The sequence below is a fragment of the Myotis yumanensis genome, unplaced genomic scaffold (genome assembly GCF_028538775.1).
Source record: "Myotis yumanensis isolate MYYU_CA2020_CCGP unplaced genomic scaffold, mMyoYum1.0.hap1 SCAF_11, whole genome shotgun sequence".
Classification (NCBI taxonomy): domain Eukaryota; kingdom Metazoa; phylum Chordata; class Mammalia; order Chiroptera; family Vespertilionidae; genus Myotis; species Myotis yumanensis.
The window spans coordinates 40,747,683-40,757,903 of record NW_027223762.1 but is presented as its reverse complement, the minus strand read 5'-3'; the positions used below and the strand labels follow the sequence as shown (position 1 = coordinate 40,757,903).

The 10,221-nt window shown below is 43.3% G+C and overlaps 1 protein-coding gene across 2 annotated transcripts in view; it reads left to right on the top strand.

Moving 5' to 3' along the window:
• Nucleotides 1–5,940: 5,940 nt before the first annotated feature.
• The window catches only part of GFPT1 (glutamine--fructose-6-phosphate transaminase 1), a 63,124-nt gene continuing 58,843 nt past the window's right edge, over nt 5,941–10,221 (top strand). For both annotated transcript variants that reach the window (XM_070429384.1, XM_070429385.1), the window contains exon 1: nt 5,941–6,111. In XM_070429384.1, the coding sequence (XP_070285485.1) occupies nt 6,105–6,111 (7 nt within the window). In that variant the 5' untranslated portion in view covers nt 5,941–6,104. The remainder of the gene's footprint in view (nt 6,112–10,221) is intronic.

The window sequence follows — 10,221 nt, the reverse complement described above, 5'->3', positions numbered from 1 at the left end:
TTTGATTCACATAAACAGATAGTTGAGTTTGGACAATGTATTTCCTGAGCTATTATAGATAAATTCAGCTTATACTCTGGGAATTGCTTTATAAACTAGGAAGTGACTCATGCAATCATGGAGGCTAGCAAGTTCAAAATCTGCAGGGTGGGATATCAGGCTGCAGACAGGGAAGAGCTGATGTTGCAGTCCAAGTCTAGCTCTACTGGTGAATTCTTTCTGCTCTGGAGAGCTGAGTCTATTGTTCTAGTCCAGCGGTTCTCAACCTGTGGGTCGCAACCCCTTTGGGGGTCAAACGACCCTTTCACAGGGGTCGCTTAAGACCATCGGAAAACACATATATAATTACATATTGTTTTTGTGTTTAATCACTATGCTTTAATTATGTTCAATTTGTAACAAGGAAAATACATCCTGCATTGCAGATATTTACAATTTATAATAGTAGCAAAATTACAGTTATGAAGTAGCAACGAAAATAATTTTATGGTTGGGGGTCACCACAACATGAGGAACTGTATTAAAGGGTCGCGGCATTAGGAAGGTTGAGAACCACTGTTCTAGTCAGTCCTTCAACTGATTGTATTAGGCCCACCCACATTATGGAGGGCAAGGTGCTTTACTCAAAGTCCACCAATTTAAATGTTAATCTCATCCAAAAGCACCCTCAGACACATCCAGAATGTGTGCTAATATCTGGGCACTGTGGCTGAGCCAAAGTGACATTAAAAAAAAAAAAAAAAACTGTCACAGTGAATAAAGTTTATTTTTATGATCAACTTATCTCTTTAAAAAATAAAAAAAATTATTTTAGAGAAATTGATTTATTATTTCACTTATTTATTCATTCATTGGTTGATTCTGGTATGTGCCCTGACGGGATTGAACCTGACAACTTTGGAGTATTGGGATGATTCTCTAATCAACTCACCTACCTGGCCAGAGCCCCTGGTTAACTATCTGATTCCTTCTTCCATATCTTACCCCCTCTCTCTGCATTGCCATACTCAGTTCCACAGACTCTTATATTGTCACGTTTTTGCCTAGTGTCATCAATCGAAGTAATTTGCCCAGGTCTGTCTTCCTTCTGATTTCAGAATTATCTTCCCTTCAAAATTTACATTTCCTCAGTGACCTTTTCACACCTGGTATGGAAATGAAAAGTAATCCTATAAATAGTTTCACTCTAAAGTGTTAATAGATCATAATGACAATGTAGATCTCCTAGGGAAGAGGGAGGTGTTCTGCATTAAATATACACTGAGTGGCCAGATTATTATGACCACCTGATGTTTGTAGGCAAAATTGCTATAATTTCTCGCTGAAGTTGCTAGAGGGCCAGACCATTATAAATAGGGAAGCAGGTTTACCACGATAGTAGAAGTGATTTTTTTCTGAAGATATGGGTAAACAACGGGATTTAACAGCCTTTGAACGTGGAAATACACACACACACACTGAGTGGCCAGATTATTATGACCACCTGACATTTGTAGGCAAATTAGCCGTACACTGCATTGTATGGGATATGGAAGCCGAAGGCCTGTTTGAACACCTTTGCTGTCTGCAGTTACCAAGATAAAACGTCTCCAGTTTGCACAGGAACACAAGGATTGGACAGTCGAGCATTGGAAAAAAAGTCATGTGGTCTGATGAATTATGTTTCCAGTTGCATTATGCAGATGGCAGAGTGAGAATTTGGCGGAAACAGCATGAAAGCATGCACCCCACATGCATGAGTACAACCCTTCAAGCTGGTGGGGGCAGTGTTATGGTTTGGGGCATGTTTTCCTGGCATGATTTGGGCCCTTTAATTCATGTGGAACAACGTCTGAACAGCATAACAAACCTAAGTATCGTTGCTGATCAAGTTCATCCTATCATGTTGATGGAGTATCCTAATGGAGATGGCTTCTTCCAACAAGACAATGCACCATGCCACAGTGCTTGTATTGTGCAGGAGTGGTTTCAAGAACATGAGGGAGATTTTACCTTGCTTAGGTGGCCCCCACAATCACCGGATCTCAATCCAATTGAACATTTGTGGGATGAAGTTAAAAGAGCCATCAGGCAGCTGGTTCCACGACCATCAAATCTCACAGAACTAGACAGTGCTATTCATCAGGCATGGTGTCAGATTCCTCACATCACCTTTCAACAACTTGTGGAGTCAATGCCACAAAGAATTGCCGCAGTATTGAAGGCAAAAGGTGGCCCAACGAAGTACTGGTGGGGTGGTCATAATAATATGGCCACTCAGTGTAAATGTACAGATGGACTTTAGGCATATGATAGCCAATGAATGGAGGTAATTTGGGACAGGAAACTTTTTGGTCTCCTATAATCACATTTTGTAAATGACTAGTTCTCTATAGTCAAGGCCTATTTAACATCTGGTTCCCTTTTTGATGTGTTCAAAAAAGGGCAAATGCAAATGTACGAAAGTTTGAGATAGTATTCTTTTTCTAAAATTTTTATTGATTTTTAGAGGAAGGGAGAGATAGAAACATCAGTTATTCCATTTATGAATTAATTGGTTGCTTTTTTTTTCTAAAATACATTTTTATTGATTTCAGAGGAAGGGAGAGGGAGAGAGAGAAACATCAATGATGAGAATCATTGACCAGCTGCCTCCTGCATGCTCCCCACTGGGGACGGAGCCCACAACCCACGCCTGTGCCCTGACTGGGAATCCAACCATGACCCCCTGGTTCATAGGTCGATGGTCAATCACTGAGCCACACAGGCCTTTTTAATTTTAACAATTTTATTGCTATTTATATTGGGAGTCAGCTAAGGGATAACAAAAATCACAAATGTGAAAGTTTGATAATCTTATACAGCTGTTTCAATTATGGTTCTTCATTTCTTTAGAAATGACAACTAGAAGCCCTGATGCATGGCAAGGAGGAGGCTGAGAACCATTAGATTTCACAGGACTAACCTGGGAAATTGAGTAGCATAAAGAGACAATAAATGACCCACTATCATCACTTTTTATTTTTTCAATTCTGTTCAAAAGTTTTGATCATAGAGAAAATCCTTTCCATTTCCTCAGATGTTTGAATAAGACCCAGATGTCCCCATTCATTCCTAGGTAATTTATTTTTTTCTTCTGCAGCTCTGATTTCCAAAGGTGCAGCTCAGGCAAAGCTCTGTAGATGGGGTTCAGACAAACAAAATGCTTCTATATCAGTGTCTGGACTGGCACATGGTTACAAAGGGCTCTTTGTTTCAGTGGGTTGGTGAGGTTGTTCAAGGTTGGGTTGGTGTGGAGGAAAGGCTGTTCCATGACGTGACCGCTGCCTCTCCTGTGAGCTAGAGCTAGACCAGAACAGAGGTTGCTTTCTGTAAACCCACCTTATAGACTCTCTGAATTGATGTTCATTCTGACATAAATTAATGCCTTTTGCTTCCTGTGATATGCCGGTTCCTGGAACAGGTTGTTGTCCTGACTTGGTCAAGCATATAATTTCTAGCATTCAGGTACTAGTGCCTGTGATTATTGCCCACTTCTACCCTATGTAATTCTTTGTGAGTGGCATGGGGACCCATTTTGTTTTGCAGCTACCCAAGACATGTCTTGTAAGTTCCCCTTTATAAATTGTATTAATTACCTGACTAGAGTGGCCAGCCTCTTTCTTTGGTCTTTCCCTGCCCTCCACTTATGGAGGTAAATTTTCATTCTCCGGGCTGTCTCTGGGTCTGCGTGTACTAAACAGTTGGGGAAAATAATTGGCCTTAAAAGTTTCTTCCTCCCTACTGATGCATAAGCACTTTCCAAAATAGCTGTAAAATGGAGATGGACAAGACAAATTGATAGTCATGATGGAAAAACAAGCAGAAGAGGAAAGCAGGGGGATTCAACAATTATAGTTTAAGCATGAGAACTTTGGTGGTCCTGCTGGCTTTTCTTTGTGGCATTGATAGGATTTCTGGCAGCTTACAAAGGTGTTCAAACATTGTAATCATGCCCTGGCAAGGGTGGCTCAGTTGGAGCGTCTTCCCGTATACTGAAGGGTCTCGGGTTCAATTCCTGGTCAGGGCATATACTCAGGTTGATCCCCATTTGGTGCATACAGAAGGCAGCCAATCGATGGTTCTGTCACATTGATGTTTCTTCCTAAAATCAGTAAAAACATACATACACACACAGAAACATTGTAATCATACTTTGACATCTTGGAAGTATTACTGAAGGCTTACCAGAACCTCTTAGATGAGCATCTGAGGCCAACTACATGTTCTGAGGCTAATATAGCATGTTTATGTCCCAAATGTGTTGTCTCTTTTCAAATAGCTCACTGTTGTTTTATAAACTTTGCTCGGGGTGATATAGGAACCTGTTTAAGGGCCTGAAATATTAAAGGGTTTTCATGTTAGAAATACTCTGATTAGTTCAATGTTACATTTTCTGGCCTCTCTTTGAGGCCAGTAATAAAAAGACATTCGCCTCCCCCACCCCCACCCCCAAGAAAAACTGAAAAGCCCTTTGCTCACTTGATCATAAAACCAGCCATAGAAAGTAAACTCTACTAAGAACATTAGACTTTTTTTCACTCATTCAAAAGCATTTTTGATCCCTTACTTTGTGGTAAGTTCTATACTAGGTGTTGAGTATGCAAACACTTGTTCTAGCTTCAAGAAACAGCCTAGTAGAGGAATATGCAAAAAGCAAAAGTAAAAAATCGAAGTATATTGCTTTAAAAGGGGCAACTCAAAGAATGAGAGGTTAATGCATGTCCTTATGTCTCTGGGGGAGACAAAAAAGGTTTTCCCTAAGAGGTAGCATTTAAGTAGGGAAGGTGTGTGGATTCCATGAAGAATAACCAATGTGTGCAAAAGTCTTGAGAATATTGGCCCAATATTGGCCCAGAATTGAGAGATCACCTGTTCAGCGTTATTGGAGTGTAAAGAGCTGGAAGGTGTGGTAGGAAAGGAGCAGCAGTGTGAAGTAACATGAGACATCCGGGGTCAGAAGTCCATGCCATGTTCTATGTGCCCACTGGAATTTTATTTGATTCTACTCTAGAGTCATTAATAGAGTTATGATAACCATCTACATTTTACTAAAGACACTATTTAAATCTTACTAAGCAAATACTCAGGTAATAAATTCTCAGAAACATCATCTCTCTTTGATTAAGTTTCTCTTGGCAGGAATGGTGCATTAATTAATAGAATTAGTTAATCGTTGATGAGTCAAATGTAAGGCTGTCAAATCTAGGCAATTCCTACAGTCCTGTCAGGTGGGCCAGCAGAAGTCTCCCTTCTCCTCCGCAAAAAAAACCAAAACGGGGTTAGAGAGTCAATGAATGGGGGCGGAGGGCTTTTGGAGGCCAAGCATATAACATGGAGCCTAAGTCGGGAACTGAATTACCTGCCACCTGGAAGGCTAACAGAACCTGCATAGCGCTTTGCAACCAGGAATTTTGGTATCTCCTTCCTCTCAATTCTTTGCAATTTTTTTTAGGTCTATATCCCTTTCCCACCCTGATTTATTTGTCCGGCTGGCCTCTGCTTTCTTCCTCCTCTTTCCCCGCTTCCTGGCGGGCTGGAACTTGGAGCCTAGGATTGAACTAGGCGCGCCCCCAACGTTATTTGCTTTGCTAACAAACTCATCCTCCTCTTTCCTAATCTTCCCCTCATTCCAGCCAGCCAACAAATTTCCTCCTCCCCCGCGGCGCCGTTCCTCCCGCTACTCGCCCCGGGGCCGGGCGGCTCCAGGAACCTAAAGCGGATGCGCCGGGAGCCGCTGCCACGTCCTCGCTGCCAGCAGGCCAGCGCCTGCGTGGGCTCGTGGGCGGGGCGGCTCGGGGAGGCGGGATCTGTGCGTGAGTGGCGCGGACGCGGCCCAATGGGACCTGCGGGCGGCGGAGGCGGCGGCGGCGCGGTGCGTGCCGAGGGGCGGGGCCAGGAGGCAGTTGCTGGCGAGTCCCGGAGGCCGAGAAGGGAGTCGTTACCTCGGCTGTCGCATCCTCGAGGGAGTCGTGCGGGTACCTCCTTACCCCCAAGCCCGCTGATAGCCCCACAGGCTCCCGTGTGCTCCCCACTTCGCCAGCCGCTCACCACTCGCCTTGCGGACCGAGCGAGCCTCCGGCATCATGTGCGGTAAGGGGCCGCGGGCGGGGGGCGTGTTGCGGGGCGGCGCTCGGGTGCGGGTGCGGTGCGGCCACTGCCGAGGCCCGAGGCGCCGGCGGGAGCGGGGGTGTGGAGGGTGCGAAGTCTGGATGATGCGCGGGGGGCGTCCCGCGGCGGCCGCGTGGGCTGGGGGCCGGCCTCAGCGAGCCGGAGGGGTGTGGTGGGCTGAGGAGGGCACCTGAGAGGGGGGCGGGCCCTGGAGCGGGTCTGGAGGAGTGAAGGGGCGGCGAGGCGCGGAGCAGGGAACGGGAGGGGGAGAGATTTGTGCTGAACCGGGAAAGAAGAGGGGGCCGAGGGAACGGAGGTGTGGACGGGGCGGACTCACCGAGCCCACCAGGTGCGGGAGGCCACCTGTGGAACTGCGGGCGAGGTTCTCTTGAACTGACCTTGCATTCTCGTAGGATTTACCTTTTAAAAATACTTATGTTTAGCTGCTGTCTTTCCGCCAGGCCCAGTAGAGAACAGAACTTTAACTAGAGCTATGACAGTGGCATTACACATGGTCTTATTTCCTGCCATCCCCGTCTCAACAGAAACCATTGCTAATCAGTAACTTGGTGAGTGGGGCGAGACCTGATCATCCGGTGGAAGAGGCCCAGAAGTGACTGTGGCGATAGTTCACACGTCATTTATCACTTGCATGTGCACCCGTTTAAAATATCTATGAAAAATAGTGGTCTACCTTTAGTGAATGTTTTACCTGAAAAGTTAAAAAAGTTAGGCCTGCCTTAGCTGGCAAATTTGGCTCAGTGGATAGATGGTTCCGGGTTCTGTTCTGATCCAGGGCACCATCCTCGGTTGCAGGCTCGTTCCCTGGGCCTGGCCCGTAAGGGAGTCAACCAATCAATGTGTTTCTTTCACATCGATGTTTCTCTCTCTCTCTCTCTCTCTTACTCTGTGAAAAGCAATGGAAAAATATCCTTGGGTGAGGATTAACATAAGAATAAAAAAGTTAGGCCATTTTATTCCATGTTTTGAGACTTAGTTGTTTTAATTTTACCTAAAAGTGTTAGCTAAAAGGAATGGTCTGATCTGAAATGACTGATCTGCACTAAAATTGGTATTAACTTGGCCATTCATTGTCAGTATAACGAATTGTATCATTCATTACCTTTCTCATTGAAATTTACAACTAACCTTACTCCTGACTGGGAAAAAACATAACACTTTTGAAAGGGAGGTATGCTTGTGATGGAATTGAAACTTTCTGGGAAACTTATTCTTTGTAGCCTTTTGCAAGAACTGAGCAGGAGGTGACAAGTTCTCATTAGTTTTATTTTTCCTGTATTAAACTTTATGCATATTTCAGCTTCTGAAAAAGAGGAGCATGTTTAAATTTAGAGTAGGTTAAAAAAAACAAACAAAAAAGAAAACCTTTAAGTAGCTTTCTGAAATTATTAGTCGAGCTGACTTTAGCATTAGATATACTTTTGCTCTGATAGTAGAGTGGTTTGCAAGAACACATAATTTAATTTGGAGCTGTGAAGAAGTAAACTGGTTAATCCCCAATGTGCTTCATTTGCTAATTAACTGTCCCTGAATGATGAGGTGTGCACTGAGTTAAGTACCTGGCTATCTGGTTGTAGATAATTTCTTCATCTTGTTCCAGGAAAAAAAGGAAGCCAAAGTATCTATACTAATATCAATACTAATAAAAAGGGTAATATGCTAATTAGACTGATGTCTTCCGGACAAAGCCACTGTGGCCAAGGCAGAGGCAGTTAGGGGCGATCAGGCTGGCAGGGGAGAGCAGTTAGGGGCGATCAGGCCGGCAGGCAGGCAGAGTGGTTAGGCGCCAGCGGTCCCGGACTGAGAAGGATGTCCGACTGCCAGAAGGATGTCCGACTGCCGATTTAGGCCCTGTGGGAAAGGGCCTAAACCAGCAGTCAGACATGCCCCAAGGGGTACCGGATTGGAGAGGGTGCAGGCTGGGCTGAGGGACACCCCCCCGCCTCTGGTGGATGAATTTCGTGCACCGGGCCTCTAGTGTACTATAAAAGAAAAAACCGGATCTGGTTCAGAAAAGGTGCAAATTAGAGTGAGGCTTTTAGGGTGGAGACTAGATGTCGCATATCAGTTAGCCAACATCCCCATTCCAAAGTTTTATTACTCAGGAAATAGGTTATAAAGAATAAACAACTGGTATTTGAGTTATTTTTGAGGTCCTACTTTTAATCCTATCCAGACCACAGTTTTGCATGATCTGGAATAAGGTCTAGAATTTTTTCCCTTTAATTATGAAGGTTAACTGTTAGGACAAAAGTTCGTCTTTATTTTCCTCCCACATCTTAGTCATTGCAGTAAAATTTTTAGACAGAAAAATTGAGTGGGGAATGAGATCAGGTGGGAAAATTCAGATTTACCTTCTGATTTCCTGCTGCCTATTCAGATTTTTCTAAAGGATTATTTTATTTCAACATTGCATAATATTGAAGCAGAGGAATGAAGGTTATAAGTTGGTGGTATGCTTAAGGAAAAAAAAAGATTCCATGGTCAAGTAAATTTGGAGAGCAACAGATTAAACTATGTTGAACTGTCTTTTTTTTTTTTAATTGGAGGACTTCTTGGAAACTTTAATGTGCTAAGAGTTATGAATTTCCCAGAGAAGAATAGCATGTTTATGTCCCAAATTTATTTTATCTTCCTCTTATTCTTGGTTCTTTGGAATACACTTTGTTCTTTTTTAGTGTTTTTTTTTTTTTTTTTTTAACCTTTGGCTTTGGTGAGAGATTGTCAACTTGCTGTGTGGGGAGCCTGAACTCAGGCCCTGTTCCTCATAACTCAGTCCCTGGTCCCAGAACTCAGTCCCTGTTCGGGCACCACTTGTGCTGCGCCGGCACTGCCAAGGGTGAACCCCAGTGGGGGTGATGAAAGGATTAAGAAAAGACAGACATGAGAACAAAAGCTGGGTCTCGGTGGGACGCTGCTTCTGAGAGACAGCGACGACACTCACAAGCCGTGTCTTTATTTTATAGCAGGTGCCACGAGGCAAAGTAAGGGCGTGATCAAGTTGTTTACAACATTCTCATTGGTTTCAATCCCACTCCACTACATGCACCTGAACTCTATCTCTCAGGCACCTGGGGCCACGTGTTCGGACCATAGGCTCAAGCTTACAGCAATAGCTGTTGGCTATAATTGTGCTGGGAGGGTTCTGCCATCCAAGCTGGGACTTGCATGTGGCAATGAGAGGACTGTGCCCTTTCAGTAGTCCAAGACTTGAACCTGTCCAAAACACTGTGGCCACACCCCACATTGCTGAAGCTACCCACATCTTTTAACAGTTTTTGCTGTTTTTTTAAAAAATAAATGATGGTGTATATAAATAGGCTTTTTCTAAGTGAGGTTATATTTAAAAGCAGTAAGGGAGCTGCAATTTAAAAGTATCATGAAATGAATCCTTAAAAAGTTTTTTGTAATTATACTGTCTAATGACTTTGGGGGTAATTGAAGAATGCTGAGAGTGCTGCTAGGATGAGTCATAAAACCAGTAATATTAACATATCCTTAGAAATCATACTGGATATAAAGTAGTTGTTAAAGAAAATTAATTGCTTACTAAGCATTTCCTCAATTGTGTTTCCTGGAAAGGGAGAAGTTAATAAGTTTACTGCTGGTAATGAGCAGTAAAAGGTAGAAAAGAGTTTTATAACACACGAGTTCGGGACATTCTGCTTTCGGAGATTTGCACTTAGCAAGATTAAAGGATCTAAGAAGATCTACAAATAAGCCTGTTAACCTGGAACCAGTATTTCTTAAACCTTTAATTATGCAACCTTTCTTTCACTTCATCCCTATTTAGCATCTGCAAAATAGTGTTCTTTTTTTGTGGTCTTGGAATTTTTTACTACATTTCAGGTACCTCAAAAGTGTTAGAAGATATTTGAAATGATGGCTTTATATTTGGCACTCTGCCATTTGGAGAGAAGACTAAAACAAGGAAATTGCCTTTAAGGAATTGTTGTTTGATTTGAGGAAACAATGAATACACATGCAACAGGTGTAGGTGATAATACACAGTCCCTGTTCATTGCCATGTTACAAACCCCAAGTGGAATGAATAGAAATTGAGAAACTGGT